Source organism: Clupea harengus, chromosome 19 (assembly GCF_900700415.2).
Source record: "Clupea harengus chromosome 19, Ch_v2.0.2, whole genome shotgun sequence".
NCBI lineage: Eukaryota > Metazoa > Chordata > Actinopteri > Clupeiformes > Clupeidae > Clupea > Clupea harengus.
In genome coordinates this window covers 24,987,574-25,007,036 of record NC_045170.1, presented here as the reverse complement: position 1 = coordinate 25,007,036, position 19,463 = coordinate 24,987,574, and the positions used below count along the sequence as shown (strand labels likewise).

Below are 19,463 nucleotides of genomic sequence, written 5' to 3'. Positions count from 1 at the left end.
CTAACCTTTTTCCAGCCTTAAAAAAAGAATTAGGAGCTCTTCCACAGTCTACTGGGGATCTGCAGCGTCAATATCATGCTACAATTTCAGTCAGTATTTTAGACCTTCATTCATACTTAGCCTGTCAATCTGTGTTACAAATTATTTCGAAACCAGTTTGTCTACAGAAGTGGTAGAGTGATGGTACAAATAAACTACAAAAATATATGCTGGGAAACTACAGTAATGGAGTTGGGTTTGGGGATCCCTCTTGCGCTGCATACCCTTCATTTCCTCTCCCTTTCTCACCCTTCCCTTCGCATAGCCTTACGTCGCTGGCTCCACCTCCGCGGAGCTACCCTTGCTGAAGCCAGGAGCACCCACTGCCCCTGTTCTAAAAGAAGTGGACAGAAGAGACCCACAGCTGCCCTCGCTGTTTCTGTCGCTAATCGGGTGCGACCACAAACGCCATGGCTTCCGACGGCATGGATGAACGTTCTCCGTTGTTGTCAGCCCCCAACTCGGGGAATGTCACACCCACGGCACCGCCGTACCTGCAGGACAGCAGTCCAAGAGGTAAAATTGGCATTTCGGATGAGACGCAGGACGTGCTGAATCATAGGCTCTGCACGCGCCGTATCTTATAGTGCAGTTTTGATTATTGCGTGAATCGAAGCCATCACGGCCATCTAAGTTAAATATAATAAAGACAGACAAATTGAATTACAACACAGAGATCCAAACCAAATTTCAGAAATAGGGCCTTTAGTGGTGGACTGTTTGCAAGCAATGTAAGGGATATGTATTACATACTGGAGGTTTCTGGGAAATGTTGTGGCTGAGAATCGTGCTAGGAAAAATAGGCTACCGGATCAGTAGTGTCTGACGCCGGGAGGAGAAATTGCTAGTGTTGCAATGAAAATGACCCGCCGAGCAGTATAACGGCTCTATTCCGTTGTTTTGCTACTCGGTCCGTGAGAAGCCTATGGGTGTCTACCGGCAAAATATTTAGTTTTTTCGAAAACCAAACATAAAACAAACCCTGCTGGATTATGTAATGAATGAGTTTTAATATTAAACGTGCATCATTGTCTGACGAATGCAAAATGTTAGGCCTAGTCTGGGACACCAATCAGTTTAGCCCTTCAAGGAGTCAGTCCCGGCTTTTTGGTGTGTGCAGTCACGCATCACAAATCACCCTGCCCTCCTATGTGACAGTTGCCGGGTATGAGATCCTACAGGACATTTCGTCACATTATAGTCCATGTAAGCTATGAGTGTCTTTTTCCTGTGACTTAAAATATGATTTTACAGTAAGTTGGTTGAAGTTGTTGTTTTGAAAGTGGACCATAACTGACCACATTTATGGTGTGTTTATAACTCAATGGATTATTAATGAAGGGTCCATCTGATAGTATGCCTCCAAATATTGTTCCCTCCAGGTACAATCAGTGAGGTGCTTTTGAGTTTAGAGATATTAGGCTACAGTGTCGTGTTCAGGCTTTTTCTCAACTTTGTATCATCAAATTAAAGTCACGTATGCCAGATAAACATTGATATTATGAGCCAAAACATCCAGTGGATGATTTTAGGTTCATCTCTTCAGAGATTAAACAGAACATATCCAGATCCAGAATGCTTCCACGGCATCGTAACCTGTATTGCTAGTAAGAGGTGCCACAGTAATAAGAGAGTCTTTCGTGTTAAACTGGCCCTAGTGTGCAGCGTAGCCATGTCTGTGTAGTTTATTAGAGCATGTACTGGCTAATGAACTATTTCCAATTTGTAATCCACCAATCAAAGGACAAGCTGCAGAATCTCAGCCGATGAGACATTTCACATTCTTCAGGCTTTGATCATGTCTGACGTCATTACAAAGAATGAATGGACAGTAAAGTAAATGCCTGGGAGAGAACAGCAGTCCTAGACTTGCATTTATAGTAAGTAACACAGCAAGGAGCTGACATTGTGATGAAGCTCTATAGGACTGGGATGTATTTTGAACAAAGGTTTGTTGGTAGTGTAGGTAGTGCTCATGCTATGCATTGGAATACCAAGCTGATCATTGATATAGGTGAACGCGGGTGCCACTGAAATTCTTCACCTATTTGGTTTTGACAAGTCAATATGAATGAATTTAGGTTAAATACCAGTTCAGATCAAAGAAGTAACCATTTTGTGTCAAACACGTTTTATACTCATTCTTCGGGAAATACTCTAAACAGATTTGTTGCACATAAGGCCGATCCTAAGGCACTAAAATGCCACAGATACACTGAAAAATGTCACCTTTGAACGCCAGCGGATCTAATCAGGCCCACTATTTGAATTCCAATTTGACCATATTTCACCATCAGATCAACAGCGAAGATTAAAACTTTGGACTGGAATGCCTCCTTAGAGCAAGCATTCCTCATCTGCAGAAAAAATGGTCATTTAATTGGCCTACAGTAGTGAGAGGGCAAACTATCATTGTGTGTCTTTGTGACCTAGTTTTCCCAAACCCTGGAATATGACTAATTCAAGCTTCTTTCGATTTATTTGACTGAAAATATTCGTCATTCTATGTATGAAAAGGATTATCTTAAGCTACCGACAAACACCAATGGTCACTAGTCTATTTGGTGCAGGACACACTGGAGACCCAACAGCGATGTTGGTTGTGGTTGCATGCAGCACGTGGCAAAGCTCTGTGTATTCAGAGAATGTTTGAACTTGTGTGACTTTTAAGCTCAATCACTGCTTGGCAAATATAAGGTGTAGCTCACAGTCTGCATTACATTACATTACTGGAGACGAGTACAGCAGAGAGTGTCAGCTAGACCTCTGGGAGACTTCATAACTTTCGTGTGATTTTTGTATCTTTCTAATCATGAAGAGAAGGCCATTTTAAGAAAAGAGACTGGCTTCCAAGTACTTCCCTTTGCTTCGGCAGGGGCATGTTTGGGGCGTATATGTTCTACTGTACAGTGCCCTGTGTGAAAATCTAAACTGCAAAAACAAATAACTGTAAAAAAATTGGTCATTGGGGTAAACCACAAAGTTAACAAATGCAAATGATGGAAGCATGACTTCCTTTAGGTCTTAGGAGTCCAAAGTTTAAGCAGCAGGTATAAGCTGATAATACACAAAGTACACTTTCCTGATGCCAATAGGTCACATTACACCCACAGTCCTTTCCCATATTATTATGTATGCTCTTAGAATTTTTTTTTGTTTGTCTTTTTGTCCTTTTTCATAGGAGAGTCCTTCAAGGTTCTTTAAAGAATCTTGAAATGTTCCATATAAAACCCTGAAAGCTCTCAAACATCTCAGTTAGAATAAGGAATCTCATATGATTGGTTGTATGTTTTCTGATCCCTCTCCCATAGCATTGTGGGAAGGCACTGGACTGGTTGTCGGGGGAGGGAGGGAGGTAGGGAGGGGAGGGGGCACCGGTAGCAGCTGGTTCTTGCTCTCCCAAGCTCACTGGTGGATAAGAGACCTCTCAGCTTACATGCATCTTTGGGGTGGTGTGGAGAGAAACCAAACACTGTCTTGCCTCTATGCCAGGGTAGGACACATACACACGCTGTATTGGCAAAGAAGCGATCGAGGCCCAGATAAATAGTGCTCATAGTAAACCATACGATGCTGTGATCCTTGTTGTACATCTGACAGTTGTCATCCTCAATGAGGATGCAGTTTTCTATAGAATTCCATATAGAACTTCTGTGACTGCATGTGACCGGTATTTGCTCTCTGCAGTGTCTTAGGGTTTTGTGGATTTGAAAACATCCGGGACCAAAACCTCTGCGTCATTTAAGTCTTAACCTTTTTAACCAGATAATCTCTGTAAGCACCACATCCATACATCAGGCATGACAGACTTTGATCAACCAACATCAACTCTTCACCATTAACTAATTATATTTGCAAATGAAATATTGAAGCAAAACGACTCGTAATGTCTTTCCAGCGGTGCATCTTAACATGCTTGTCTCTGACAGGCTTGCCACATGCTCCTGTCAGAGGAAATGTAAACTTCAAACTCTCTTCTTCTTGTTTTTAGTCTGTGTTTCATGAACCAAATCAGACTCTCTTCTTCTTGTTTTTAGTCTGTGTTTCATGAACCAAATCAGAGTTGTGTCGTAAAGAGGTGCTTTTCCACTGTGGGATCTCGTGAGCCGCTTTAGGGGCGGCGGCACCTTTAGGCGGTTTTCCACTGCAGGAGCCGTTCCTGTAGGACCTCTTTCAGGAGAGTTTTCAGAGGCTACTTAGATAGGTACTTCTGTGCGGCTCTGAAACTACTGGGTGGCACTTGCAGTGTTGATTGGTGTTAATTGGTTAAACGCAACTTGAGTGGAAGACGACAAGAAGCGCCATTTTTAAAACCAATTTGATTTACCAGAGGTTCAGTGTGAATATAACTCCAGAAATGATAACTTACATAGTGAGGTTACCGTCACTGAATGAACCCAAGCAAAACCTCAGCTGAATGTAGGCTTTAATTAATCATAGGGGTTCTGGTATATTAATTTATCAGGTAATTACAGCTGCCATGAATCCTTTTAATCAAAGGTTGTCAAACTTTATAGCAAACTTCAAATGTCGACCGGACCTTTTGGTAATCCTAATGTTATCTAGAAAATCTACGGTTTAATGTGTTTGGGATTGACATCGCGATCGAAGAGCAAAATGCACACACACACACACTCTCACGTATTTTAGTCAAATACAGAGGATGCACTGTATCGTCTGCTCTGTTTACTTGTTTAGATTGGGCCTTCTCTCTTTTCGTCCTTCTGTTTGCCCAGTTGTACTGGGCCATGTGTCCATCCTTTGTTTCTTTATTTCTCTTCTATGTTGTTTTCCGGTTGGTGGAAACTTTATTTCTCTTCTATGTTGTTTACGGTTGGTGGTAACTTTATTTCTCTTCTATGTTGTTTACGGTTGGTGGAAACTTTATTTCTCTTCTATGTTGTTTACGGTTGGTGGAAACTTTATTTCTCTTCTATGTTGTTTACGGTTGGTGGTAACTTTATTTCTCTTCTATGTTGTTTTCCGGTTGGTGGTAACTTTATTTTTCTCTGTCCTTTCCTCATTGCTAAATGATATATTAAAACAAGAAAATAATCTGACAGAAATACCATATGAAGATTTCCATCGCCATTTTTTATAGCAAAAGTCGGTCCTGATGAAGTCGTTTTTTTCCGTCATGGCATATCTGCACAGGTTCACAATAAACATTTCATTAATGTTATTGTTGTAACCAAATAATAGCCCTAGTTTAAGGTATCATGGCAGAAAAGTCCTTCTCTGTACAATACTCCATGTACTTTTGGGTATAGTTCTGATCAACGTGATAAAAAGATATGAATAGTTGTTTGGGGACTGAACAACAGTCACTATGAAAACCTGAGTTTGCTCCATCTTAACTTTAACTTTTTAGCATCAGTGTCCCTCTGCACTCTGCCCTTCTGTACTCTTGAATGCTCTCTAATACTGAGATGCTCGAGTCTAGAACAGTACTGTTGGCTTTGGCAAGTTTGTGGATTCAGTTATTCTGAACATAGCTCAAAGTCAGAGGGGTCTGACAGAGCAAGTGTTCCTGGCCATGACACTAAAGGAAATCACAATAGAGCAGTTTAGAATCCAGGGACCATAAGTAGGGTGGTGTGTATGAGATGAGGAATGTCACGACAATAGTTGCATTTAACTATTTCGATAATCTCGGAATTAGTGAGTTGTACTCAGTAGCTCCTGGTGAGGTTGAGGATGGTATCAGAAATATAGTTTCTGTATAGCATCTGGGCACTGCCTACACCTTCAATCAAAATATCCCCTGATGAGGACTTTATGAACTCATGAAGTGTTGTCCAAAAAGACAAGGGAATTCATGCTCTCATTTCTTTTCTCAACCTCTGTTGTCACATGGGCTGAAGTGAGGGATTACTCATGGGTCACATGAAGAAAAGAAAACAACTCCGTGCTTCAAAGGGATCATGGGGCTGCAGAGTTGGTAGTCTGCTGAGCTGTAGGATCATACACGCTCACACACACATGCACGCACACACACACACACACACACACAGACACACAGACACACACACACACACACACACAGTCTACTCAGATGGAGCTGATCAGGTTGAGTTTGACAAGTGATCAGTGGGTCCTATAGTCTACTCTGTGTATCAGTATAGGTGTCAGTGTCAGGCAGGGGCCTCTGTCCAGGCAACCCTGGTGTTGGATTATGTTAAGGAGCAGATATGGACATTTGGATCCCATGGACACAGCTTCACACAATGCGTACACGGACATGCGTATGGGTGTGTCCAAAGGATGCTAGCCTCGCTGTTGCGGACATGTCTCAGCGCACAGGCTCAATCACTCAATCACAGTGTTTGAAATGATATCTCTACGTCGTATGAATCTACCGCTACATCTTATTTATTTTTTATAGGTCTATAGTTTTCTCTGCCCCCTTCATAACTTTTTACTCCTCTATCAAAATAGCAGTTGTTACCTACCTTAAAATACCATTGCGGGGAATCTAATCAGCCAGTGCCCACCGGCGATGACAGGCAGTGTGGCGTTATGGAGCAAACTGTGAAAACATCAAACACTATCAATGACAGAAACCATTTCAATTGAAACTGGCTAGCTAGATATCACTATGCCATCAAGTCATCATTCCTCTGACTGGCTGGCGAATATGCAAAGTGGATGAGCTGGAGGCACCGGTCTCTGCAGGTCTCTGCAGGCATCTCTATTATCCATCAGTGCGGGAGCATAGGGGATCCCAGGTAGCATAGAACAGGGCAGGCTGTGGTCACATGTAATGCTTTTCTGTGATGGAAATCGCTGGACGAGGTAAAAACACTGTTCCATAAGTTGAGAGCATCTTTTGTTACCATAACAACTTCAGTGTCAATGTCAAAGTGTAAAAGGTTATGGTGCTGTGTTGACATCACAGTTCGCGTGTGTCAGGCATACCGGTGCCTTTACAGTTCAAAAGAACTGGGAGTGTGTGTGTTGTGTGTGTGTGTGTGTGTGTGTGTGTGTGTGTGTGTGTGTTGTGTGTGTTGTGTGTGTTGATGAATATCAGATGCCATTAAAGGGCCTTGGCCTTCAGGAAGGTCTGATGGGTCAGAACATTATCAGGCTTTATGATGGTATGAATCATATAGTGACCTATTTATGTATGTATGTGTGTGTATATATATATATATATATATATATACACACACATACATACATAAATATATATATATATATATATATATATTAACGTGTGTGTGTGTCTTTGCAGCTGAGCTACCTCCTCCATACACCGCCATTGCGAGTCCTGATGCAAGCGGAGTTCCAGTCATTAACTGCCGCGTCTGTCAGTCACTCATTAACTTGGATGGCAAGCTCCATCAGCATGTGATCAAGTGCACCGTCTGCAATGAGGCCACGGTGAGACATATGCACACATTCTATTCATTCATTTATTCAAATACATACACACACACACACACACGCTTACACGCACACACACACACATACACACACATTCTATTCATTCATTTATTCAAATGCATACACACGCATACACGCACACACACACACACACACACACACACACACAACACACACATACACACATACACACACATTCCTCTCTCTCTCTTTCTCTCTCTCTGACTGACACATACACAATCACCTATGCACACACTATCACAAGTACTTTCTCATACTCCTTTTTCCTCTGCAGTGTAGTCGTGTCGAATGAGAGTAGATAGTGCCGATGGTCTTCACTTTCTCTCTCATTAGAAAAAGAACAACCACACAATATCCCCTGCTCCTCCCTGCCAACACACAACACACAGTTTGATTGATAATCAGTCTTCATATCACCCATCCATCTAGGGGATAAATGTGGGAAGGTTGTACGGTTGAGGTATCCTTGTTGGTGTATGGCTGGTCAGAGAAACCAAGTAGCGGTAGCCACAAGAAGACACCTGGGTGTTCTTTATCTGTTTGGTGTTTAGTCCTTAAACGTCTCATGTGGCAGTGTCTTAAGGCAAGATGTGTGGCTTTCTCTGCAGATTTTTCTGTGTGTTTCTGAAATATTTACAGTACCTTCCAGTGACTTACAGTAAGTCTTCTTTGGCCAGGTGCATATCTAGGCCCTTTTACTAGAAGGGTCAGAAATGGGCCTAGCTGCTCATCAGCACTGAAGCTGGTAGTCAGACTGGTCTTGTGTTGCCCAATGGTCAAACCTCAGCTGAGAAGGATCAGAGTATGCAGTCATTCCGTGTAGGACTGACCTTAATAAGAGGTATTAGCAGTTGGGTGGTTATGCTCTGTCTAGATTCAAACGGGCAAGGATTCTGAGTTTTTAAGTCTCCATTTTCATGACTAGGCACAACATCTAATTCGCAGTCTGGCAAAATCCTCGTTGTGTGCATTTAGCCTCTGAGAGTGCATTCCGGCCCAGTAGCGGTATTAGCCGATAGCCATGCTAAGGCGGTACATTCAGGCTGAAGTGGTGTGATCCCCAGTAATATTCCTTCCTCTCACCGCAGCCCATCAAAAATCCTCCAACTGGGAAGAAGTACGTGAGATGTCCCTGCAACTGCCTGCTTATCTGTAAAGACACTTCCAGAAGAATAGGGTGCCCCCGGCCCAACTGGTAAATGTGACGTAATATTTTTTGACAGATGTGTGTCTGTGTGTCTTCTGTGTGTGTGTGCGCGTGTGTGTTTGTGTGTTTGTGTGTGTGTGTGTGTGTGTGTGTGAGTGCGCGCGCGTGTGTGTGTGTGTGTGTGTGTGTGCGCGCGTGTGTGTGTGTGTGTGTGTGTGTGTGAGCAGTCTATCACTAGTATGACATACCACGAGAGAACATGAGTCCATGCATGGCTGGGCAGACCCCTCCTCCCACCTGGAAAGGGGTTGAAGTGACAGGCATAATATGAAAACAAACATGGGTTCCCAGGCATGGCAAAGACTGAGCTTCAAGAAAGTGGCACAGAGGCCAGATGTGTGAGATAGACAGCCCGAGTAAAAGACACAGCTTGTGTGTGTGTGTGTGTGTGTGTGTGTGTGTGTGTGTGTGTGTGTGTGTGTGTGTGTGTGTGTGTGTGAGAGTGTGTGAGAGTGAGAGAGTGAGAGAGTGAGATAGACAGCCCCAGTAAAAGACGTGTGTGTGTGTGTGTGTGTGTGTGTGTGTGTGTGTGTGTGTGTGTGTGTGTGTGTGTGTGTGTGTGTGTGTGTGTGTGTGTGTGTGTGAGAGAGAGAGATCATCACTAGGGTAGAGTTGTTGGGAAGGCTAGAGTGTGACCTTTAAACATACATGATCTCACTTGAAGACACAAAGTGACAAAAATCATCCAAATATCAGATAACGTTTACAGCACCTTTAACATCAGCGAGTGTTCGCCTCTCCTTCCCTCAGTAGACGGATCATCAACCTGAGTCCAGTGATGGTGATCCCGGAGGAGCAGCCGGCACAGCCAGCATTACCGGTGCAGCCCGAGGGCATGCGTGTGGTGTGTGGTCACTGCGGCAACACGTTTCTGGTAGGCATCTTCAGCTGGACAGACACACTCAACCACTACTGCTCACTTGTGTTTGCATATGTAACACCATTTAAAGATGTGGATTGCTTAACCTTCTCATATCCTGTGTCAGCTCCTCACAGGGCGGGGTTGTGTTGTGTTGTGTGGTGTGGTGTTGTGTTGTGTGGTGTGGTGTTGTGTTGTGTTGTGTTGTGTAGCATAAAGTGTATGAATGTAAGTGTCTCTGTGTCTGGATATGTACTGGTCTTTTGGTGTAGCTGTTATATGTTCTGAATGATATTCTTCATCTACTCTTAACCTGTTATATGTTCTGAGTGTTATTGTTTATCTACTCTTAACCTGTTATATGTTCTGAATGATATTCTTCATCTACTCTTAACCTGTTATATGTGTCTGAATATGTCATTGGTCTTTTGGACTAGCTGTTATATGTTCTGAGTGTTAATCTTCATCTACTCTTAACCTGTGTGCGTTCATGTTACAGTGTGAAAGTATCAGTTGACCTGTTTGGTGAGGACTGTAGCCATGTCATGTTCTATATTTATCCCTATAGAACCATACATTTAATCCTTCTACATATATGATTTCATCAACCTCCTGGTATGCTTTTGAAGAACGTGTGTGTGTGTGTGTGTGTGTGTGTGTGTGTGTGTGTGTGTGTGTGTGTGTGTGTGTGTGTGTGTGTGTGTGTGCGTGTGCTTGGGGGGGTGGGTGGGGTTGGTTGACAACTGATATAACTAGTTTGCCTAATTGATAGCTAAAAGTAGAGAACAATAGCTGATGGTTTATGTTGGGCCAAGCAGTTGCCATGTCACATGTTCTGAATGGGTTCCTGTTGTGCCTCTGGCGTCTAGGAAAGTGACGACACCCCCGTATCCGAGCATGAATCTGAGCTCCCTGCTGAGGGCACCCCCTCTTCCTCTTCCTCCAAGAGCTCTCGGGTTGAGTGTTCCCCACAGTCGGCCTTTTGACTGGATCGAACAGTGTTTCCGTTTTTTTCTAGTAATAGTCTGAAATCACAGAAACACGATTGAAGTTTGTGTAACCCTCAAATCAGTGATTTATGTGCTGCCATCCAAAGGCCTGGTGCAGTGACCTCTCACTGAATGATGTGTAGATTTGTGCTTGTTGTTTGTCTGCAACCATATGAGCCGTGAATAGAAAACTAGGCCTGCAATACGAGTTCCAAATCTAACCACTCACCCAGGCACTGCCTTTTGCCTCTGTACCGTGTCAATGTCACTAATAACCTCATGCATAGTGGGCCGATGAGACAGAAACAGGTCGTCTCTAAGCGTCATCCCTGTCGGCACAAAATGATTTCAAAACCCAATTCCATGCACCTGCTTGAAAAGGATGTCGGTCTTCTTGTGTGATCCTTCTTTGAAATACTTATCTGTCAGAATCACAGAAAGATTTGTCATTCTAACCCAATACATTGTGCCTTGGCTGTTAGCCCACGAATGTGTATGTGAGAGAGAGCGGGTGAGAGTGAGAGGGAGAGAATGTAGCATTGTTTGCAGAACTGTGTGTGTGCACAAAGGTGTGTGTGTGCATTGTGTTTTATGTATATTGTGTGTGTGCACAGGTGTGTGTGTGTGTGTGTATTGTGTTTTATGTATATTGTGTGTGTGCACAGGTGTGTGTGTGTGTGTATTGTGTTTTATGTATGCTGTACAGTAACTCCATCTCTCCTCTTTCTTTCTCAACAGTGGATGGAGCTGCGCTTCAACACTTTGGCCAAGTGCCCACACTGCAAAAAAATGTGAGTGCCTGCCTCCCTGCCTCCGCGGGGCAGATCAGTGTGACCCCTAAAGCCTCCCTGCCTCCGCGGGGCAGATCAGTGTGACCCCTTAAAGCCTCTGTGCCTCCGGGGGGCAGATCAGTGTGACCCCTAAAGCCTCCCTGCCTCCAAGGGGCAGATCAGTGTGACCCCTAAAGCCTCCCTGCCTCCGCGGGGCAGATCAGTGTGACCCCCTAAAGCCTCCCTGTCTCCGAGGGGCAGATCAGTGTGACCTCTAAACCCTCCCTGCCTCCCTGCCTCCGCGGGGCAGATCAGTGTGACCCCCTAAAGCCTCTGTGCCTCCGAGGGGCAGATCAGTGTGACCCCTAAAGCCTCTGTGCCTCCGCGGGGCAGATCAGTGTGACCTCTAAAGCCTCCCTGCCTCCGCGGGGCAGATCAGTGTGACCCCTAAAGCCTCTGTGCTTGATATTGGGATCGGTCCAAGTCTTCTGTTCAGCAGTAGCAGTTTAGCCTGTCCTCTCTCTCTTTCACAAGTCTACACCAAAGGGGGTCAGGCTTTAGGTTGTTAGCTTCAACCCGTTAGCATGGGTTATTTCAGTGCTGAAGTTTGGTTTCAATCATGTGAAGAGCAGCCTTGCGTCAGTGTTGAGCTCCCAGGGGATGAGTTGTGTGTGTGTGAGAATGTTGCTCACGTAAAGTCACATGCACCTCATGCAGCTTTTGCAGTGACGGAGAGGAAGCGGTAGCCATGTGAGTGAGAGAGAGTGATGGTGAACTGAACCATGATGAACACCCACACAAATGACTGGACACAACCACCCAAGGAAAGTGCAAAGTGAATGGAGGGACAGAGAAACAGACTGAAGAGAGACGAGAGTCATAGGATGGATGAAGTGAGAAAGAAAGAAAGAAAGAATAAGAGGCAGAGAAAAGGAGCACCTGAAAGGAGAGAGATTAGGGACTAGTAAGCTATCTGATTGGGATTTCGTTGTGATTCTACAAGAATGTTTCCCCAATCCAGTCACATGAGGGGCATGTGAGAGGGTTTCAAGGAGTTGAGAGTGAGAGAGAGGGGGAAAGAAACAGAGAAAGTGTGTGTGTGTGTGTGTGTGTGTGTGTGTGTGTGTGAGAGAGAGTGTCTTTTGATGAAAAATGCCATTTGGTGGATATTTTTCATTAAAATATTTCAATATATTTAATATCCAAATACACAAACTTAATACAAGTGTTTTTATGAAGCATGTCGTTGAGAAACCTCCTATGGTTGGGTGATTTGAACAGCATAGGAGGAGCAGAGACTATCATGTGACTACCAGTTCAGTGTGCATTTGAGAGAGCCAATTCAGACTGCAGTCTCATTAGAGAACATTATGGAATTTGAATTGCATCCCAGTGGGTCTAGCCAATCAGGAATGGGGTTTCAGTCCCGTTCATCTTGCCAGGAAAGCTGACTGGTGAAAGGCTCCGACCACTGCATTGCCTCACAGCCAGCCTCACATGATCAACAGGAAGAATGAGTCAGCGTAGGGTTGGCATGCGCACAACTTGACTGTCATGGTGACAGTAGGCTCAAGTTAGCATGACACAGCACAACCTGACTGTCATGATGACAGTAGGCGCAAGTTAGCATGACACAGCACTACCGCGTTGTCATGCTGTCAGTGGTCCCTAGGGCTACACCTCATGACTAGAAATGAATGAAAAACTACTTATGTTAGAACTTTATGTGTTTATTTTTATTTCACTCAATTAGAGAAGAGTGCACTTTGCCCAATTCAGACCCTAGCCCAAATGTATTTTTTAAGAAGTTGGTTCTTGTCTTGTTCTTAGTTCTAGCAGTATAATACAATGTATGCATTAGCCAAGAAGAAAAAAACAAATGTTATGTTTTTGGATTAAGGAAAGATTCATTCTAACCACAGTGACTTTTTCTTATGATTTCCCAGCATAATAGTTTAGAATCTAATATTATATAATATATATAGCCCTATTGCTATTGATCACTCACACACACACACACACACACACCCACACATAAATAAAATGTAAATAAAATGTTGCTATTTAAAATCAGCCCTCATCCAGAATTTGAAAACCAAAGTGAAATTGTGGGTCATTTCTATCTTATGTTGTGCGTACATCTATTGTAGTACAGTCTGACTATTCAACACGGTGTGCTGAATGTGTGTGAGTGATTGATTGTGAAGCGTGTTGGGGATTGATCCGTTGTGTTGTGTCCCGTGGGCAGATCCTCTGTGGGCAGTGCCCTTCCTCGGAGGCGCTGCTGTGCCTACATCACAGTGGGCATGCTGTGTGTCTTTATTGGTGTTGGACTGACGGTAAGGACCCGCCACTCAGCCCTACATTCAACCCCGTGTGCCTGTCCATTACTCCTCACCTGAGTTCATGTAGGAATCTAACTAAGATAAAGAGGGCCACATAGGATTTTATATACCTACGGATTTTCATTGTAAATGTACTCTATTCTATATTTCGTTTGTGGCTTCATGAATTGTGTAGATGTTGTTAGGAGTTCTACTTCTCCCTCTTCTCTTCTCTTCTCTTCTCTTCTCTCTTCATGTTCTCTCATCGCTCTCTCTACACCTTTTCAGGTGGGCACTCAAGACTTCGCCAGTCGCTACTATGCTACCTATGTGTCTTGGGCCTTCGCTTACCTTCTGGGTCTGATCTGCCTCATTCGAGCCTGCTACTGGGGGGCCATCAAAGTCAGCTACCCAGAGAACACCTTTGCATAGGCTGGGAGCCGCCACAAAAACAAAGACCCCACTGTTTAAGTTGACGCTCTGGTCAGTGGTCAGGCATTGGCAGGTTCAAAGTCACAGTGTCAATCCAGGTAACAAGGAGCCACGATCCAGTCCAGGATTTCTACTGTAGAGGAATATGAAATTTGTCTGAAGTAAATTGTCCTCAATGTTAATTATATTAAGAAAGCTTGTTGATTTGATTCTAGTGTTGGACAAAAAAAACAATGATGCATTGATTACATATGTATTGAAATGTCTGAATCGCCTATATTATCATTAATTTGGAGCGGCTGCGCCTGCTGGAGTTGGCCCACCTGGAACAGTATGACCCCTGCCCAACGGACTTGTACACATTCTAAGAGCTCCGTTTTTGTTACCCACCAGACCAAATGAGGTTTTATTATCTTTTATTATCAAATTGCCCATTGCACTACAATTTTATGCAATTCTTTTGTTCAGTTGCTGCTAGATGATACAGCTGTAAAAAAGCTGAAAAGTCCTCATGTGTTGTGATCGATAACCCATGTTTACTACCATGGTACCATTGAAGACACAAGTATTTTAAATGTCCAGAAGGTATTTAAAATGTCATTAAATAGCTGACTGTCATAAATGTTTTTGTGCCAATCTCGCCAACAAAATGTCTGTTTTGAACAGATCCTTGAAGGGAGACTGTTCATTTTAAAAAGAGACATTCTTTGCCATAGGCTTACTTTTTCAATTCACTGTGAGCTGTGTTTTGTTTTCCGCGTTTTCTCATCATACACCCCATGATCCTATCTGCCTTCATTACTGACAGTATTGCGATTCTGCTGCGTAGAAATATCATGATTGCATGATTATTATTTTTTTATTCTTTTTATTACACATGTATAAACACCCGTGTTATTTTGATTGTTTTCTTCCAGGCACTGAAATGGTACCACTGCTGTCATGCGTCCCTACTGTGTGTAGTCAATAAACAAACCTCCCCGAGTCTTGCCTGTTTCCTAAATCCAGTCGAAAGCTTGCTAGCTAGACGCACAGTAGATCCGCTTTCTGTTGAGATAAACGGGCACAACAATTGTATCTAATCTTGTTCTGAATGTGATGATACTGAAGCTCTTTGTACATAGTTACTTCAGCACATTGAAACCGTAGCTTGAGTTGAAATAATGCTTGGGTCTTTTTGAAAATGATAATTTACCAATAAAATTAGAAAATAACTTGGCTCTGCGTCTACCCTTTTATCTGCGCCCATGTAATTTATTTATTTATTTATTTATTTAATCGGTATGAGTATATTAATCCTATTATATTAGAGTTTCTTAGTGTTGTGAGTTCTCATGATTCTGTGTCTCTATTAGCGTATGTAATGGAAACAATCTCAGGTTTCTACATTTGATCCAAGGGTTAGATTACATTCACATTCACTCCGCATCCTTTTACAATATTTGTTGTGGTATTTCTTTTCAACGAATGAAAATCTATACAAAATGACTCCAAATTGATTCAAATGTATGAAATACCTCACAGAAGTAATTTGAAGCAAAGTGTTGGTAAACTGCCATGTCCCAAGGGTGTTCAGGCTCTGGGCTCTGTAAAGCGCCTTGAGACTATTTTGTTTTGGCGCTATATAAATTATATAAATGAAATTGAATGTTCAGGCCTCTATAGGTTTTCACCCTGGTTGAACTCTTCACTGCCAACATTCAAAGAACTTGTCTTCACCCTGCAATGCTTGGAATTCTTTGATCACTGCTCCCATGACAACCACTGAGCAGATCAGAGGGGCTAGAACACACTCTAAGATGAAGATCAGTATAATGACAATAATGATTGCAAAAAATAGTACCAGCAAGCATCTCTTATAAATATTGAAAGTGTGGAGTGCAGCTGGTAATCAGTCTGATAATGTCAGGATTTAAAACCTCCACAAGGAGGCAGTGTGGACTTGCCTGAAAGACAAACCTTAGAGAGTCCCTCAGCTGAGAGAGAGAAGTCATATCACGGAGGTGTTACACTTTGCTCTGAAGAACAGTAGATACACATACACACATGCCAACATCCATGTTAGCACTGTTGGAAAATATAATGATTATAATACAGTAATTGTGGTAACAACTGAGTGTCAGGCAGAAGAGGGCCTACGTGTGGAACAACGATGACAAATAGATTGTGAGGCCCATACACGTACCAGTGGAGAGGCCTCCGTGTGGTGGAGACAGGTACTGACTGGCGGGGACCAAAGAACATTGGGAAAGGGGTTTCGTCACAATTATCTTGGAATGTTGGGTGTTTGAGTCGTTTGAGTCTTGTGCGTCATCATCTCGCCACAATTATCTCCCGACAACAAGTGAGCAGAATATTCTGATTGGCTTAATGTTGATAAGTGTCTATTTTCTGATTGGAAAGTGTAATGTTAATACGTCAGGGAATGTAGTGTATAAAAGAACAGTAGACTGAGAGTTTGGCATGAATGCTCCATGGACCACCTCACGAGTTGACTGGGAGGATAAAGAGTGGAAGACTGGAATAAACTTCAGATCATCACACTCAGTCTTCTGCCTCTTATTGGAATAGCAGCTTCAAGATTTGGAGAAATTAGTTCGCCGCAACAGCATCCATGTAACTCTTTCCCTTCAAATTCACTCTAAAACACACATACACACCCTGTGCAGGCAATGCAGGCTGATTGCGTTAGTGTTGGAATTGACAAAGCTGTACATTCTATTTATTATTCATTGGGATGAAGAACTGCACACGACAATTCAATTCAATTCAATTTCATTTGTATAACACCAATAGCAAATGAAATTGTCTCAAGGCACTTTGCAGAGCCCAGAGCCTGGACCCCCTAAAGCAGTGGATCCCAGAGTGTGGGGCGCAGAGTGACAGCGAGAGGGACGCGGGTTGAGGGTGAAAAAATGGAACACAAACCTAAACGACCAACCACAGGTCAACGTTTGTGTAGCAGTTTTCTTACAGCATAGTAACCTATAGATAACCGATGTAGGGATGAGTTCATAGCCTACTTTGTCCTCATATTACACTACAGAGTGCTTACTGGTTCTGCTCCCACCTACCTAAATGCTCTTGTAAGGGCAAATGTCACACCCAGGACGCTGCGCTCGTCTAGTGAGCGTCGTTTGGCACTGCCGTCCGTGCAAGCACGGCAATCCAGATTATTTTCATTTGTAGTTCCACGTTGGTGGAACGAACTGCCTAGTACTACCAGAGCAGGGGCGTCCCTCTCTACCTTCAAGAAGCTTTTGAAGACCCAACTCTTCAGAGAGCACCTCCCCTCCTAACTGGCACCTGACTAGCGCTTAACTTGCACTTCAGCAGTTACATTCCTGCACTTCTTTTTCCTCTTTTCTAGGTTGTTGTTTTTCTAATTCTCATGTAAAGTAGTATTTATTGTTACACCATGCTTTTTTATTGCTCTTAGCTTGACTGTTCTCTCCCTTGTACGTCGCTTTGGACAAAAGCGTCTGCTAAATGACTAAATGTAAATGTAATGTAAAATGGTCAGGGCTGTTTAGACTATGTGTTAGAAGGGATAGCCAGCCTGATTATGAATACAATGGGCATGCAAGAGCCAGCATTCAAAGTATGGGTTGTAGAACAGCTTAGTGGCTTTACAATGTGCTCAAGAGGGTAAGCAGAGCTATGAAGCAGAAATCTGTCAATGCTGGCATTCATTTATATCTAGCGCACAATATGTATATGAGATGCTGCTCTCCATGGTTCTGAACACAAAGCTCCATATATATGTTTTGGATGAGTTAGATGAGTTTAAAGTGCTGGATGTGTTTCTCTGAATTTCCCCACTGCTAAGTTGAGTTGTGTAGTTTCTGTGTGTGCAATTCATACATCTTAAAGCAGCAATAAGCAGTTCTCCCCTATGACTTGCCTTCGCATTAATGGTAGCGGCACAAGATGGCAGCCCCCACAAATCCCTCCCCGGATTAGTCTATAGATCCGATCAATCATCCATGAACTTTGCCCTCGCTGTATGGTTAGGAGTGAGGAGGAGACGGAGGCAAACCGCCAAGACGCACAAGTCCCCCACAGTGCTTCAAACGAGAGGTCCGACGAGCAGTGAGCTAGTTAGAGGGATAATAGTGATGTGGAGAGGCTGGACATGTGCTGCACCCTTGCCCAGCACCATCCCCCCCACCACCCCTGTTCCTCAGCACACTACAAGAGGGTGACACGGTGGGAGGACTGTCATCCTCAGCCATCCTTCCCTCCCTTGTTCCTGGACATCTGCAGCTTGGGCGGCTGGGACAAGCTCATCGACAAGCTCATCGACTGTATCCTGGAAGGCGTGCCGTGCTGAGCCTTGGTCAACATGGGTTCCACCATCTCCCTTATCCGGCCCAGTACCCTACCCCCGCACCGCAAAGGCTGGATGGCTCTGAAGACACGTATCACCACAGTGACCGGGGAGAGGGCTGAGTTGAACGGGAGAAAGCCATGTGAGTGCTCGTCGCCAGTCAAATGGTCCAACAGGCCAAAATCCAGGACGGCTACATCGTTGGACTGGACTTGCTGGCTAGGTCCCTGGCACAGCTCCACCTAGGCGCTGCCACCGTAGCTCTCTAAACCGCTGGAGAGGAAGAGCCATCAACCAGAGGGCCTGCCATTGCCTCCACACCAGTCCAGAGAGAGCTAATCAAAGCCCAACGACCACCTGTGCTCCGCAAAAGAAGAATGACAAGCTAGACGTGCCCGTTCCCCATCTCTGAGCAAGGGAACTGCTACATCTTGGTGACTATGGACTACATCACAAAGTGTCCCGAGATATACGCAGTTCCAGACCAAAGTGCCACCACCACAAATGATCGCCTGGTCTGGATGTTTTGCCCTTTCGGTGTGCCTGAGGAACTTCATTGCGACTAGGGCCCGAACTTTGAAGCTGCTGTGAATTCTCTCGGGCATAAAAAAAAACCCCATGGGCATTAAAAAAACCTTTGAAAGATGCCAATTCATCCGCAGAGGAACAGACTGGTTGAACTATTTAACTGCACTCTGGCCACGCAGTTGGCACTCCTGTCCAGTCGCCAGCAGTAGGATCAGAATCTGTCCCTGGTCCTCTAGGCGAACCGGACAGCAGTGCAGGAGTCGACCAGGTTCACCCACGTGGACCTGGTGTTCAGAAGGGAGCTGGGCACCCCCGTGGATCTGGTGTTCAGAAGGGAGCTGGGCACCCCCGTGGACCTGGTGTTCAGAAGGGAGCTGGGCACCCCCGTGGACCTGGTGTTCAGGCCGCCCCCAGTGCCGGAGGAGGGTGAGCCCAGACTGGACTATGGTCATCTTTGATAGATGCCGGGGAGGTGCACAAGCTGGCCAGGTGGATGATTAGTGAGGCAGGGGCTCCCTGAAGTGAGCCTACGATAGTTAATGATTGGCACATTCAAATGTTCCCTGTCAGAGAAGAAT

The 19,463-nt window shown here is 44.1% G+C and overlaps 1 protein-coding gene across 2 annotated transcripts; it reads left to right on the top strand.

The window, feature by feature from the left end:
• The first annotated feature begins 236 nt into the window (after positions 1–236).
• pip4p2 (phosphatidylinositol-4,5-bisphosphate 4-phosphatase 2) lies at positions 237–15,245 on the top strand. 2 transcript variants are annotated; one of them, XM_012836121.3, is made up of 8 exons: positions 237–555; positions 7,274–7,422; positions 8,535–8,641; positions 9,404–9,527; positions 10,382–10,468; positions 11,240–11,292; positions 13,520–13,610; positions 13,884–15,245. In XM_012836121.3, exons 1-8 carry the CDS (start codon positions 450–452, stop codon positions 14,025–14,027), a joined length of 861 nt encoding a protein of 286 aa, XP_012691575.1. In that variant the 5' UTR covers positions 237–449; the 3' UTR covers positions 14,028–15,245. The 2 variants fall into 2 exon arrangements, with proteins under 2 accessions (XP_012691575.1, XP_012691576.1); XM_012836122.3 differs by lacking the exon at positions 10,382–10,468.
• Positions 15,246–19,463: the final 4,218 nt, after the last annotated feature.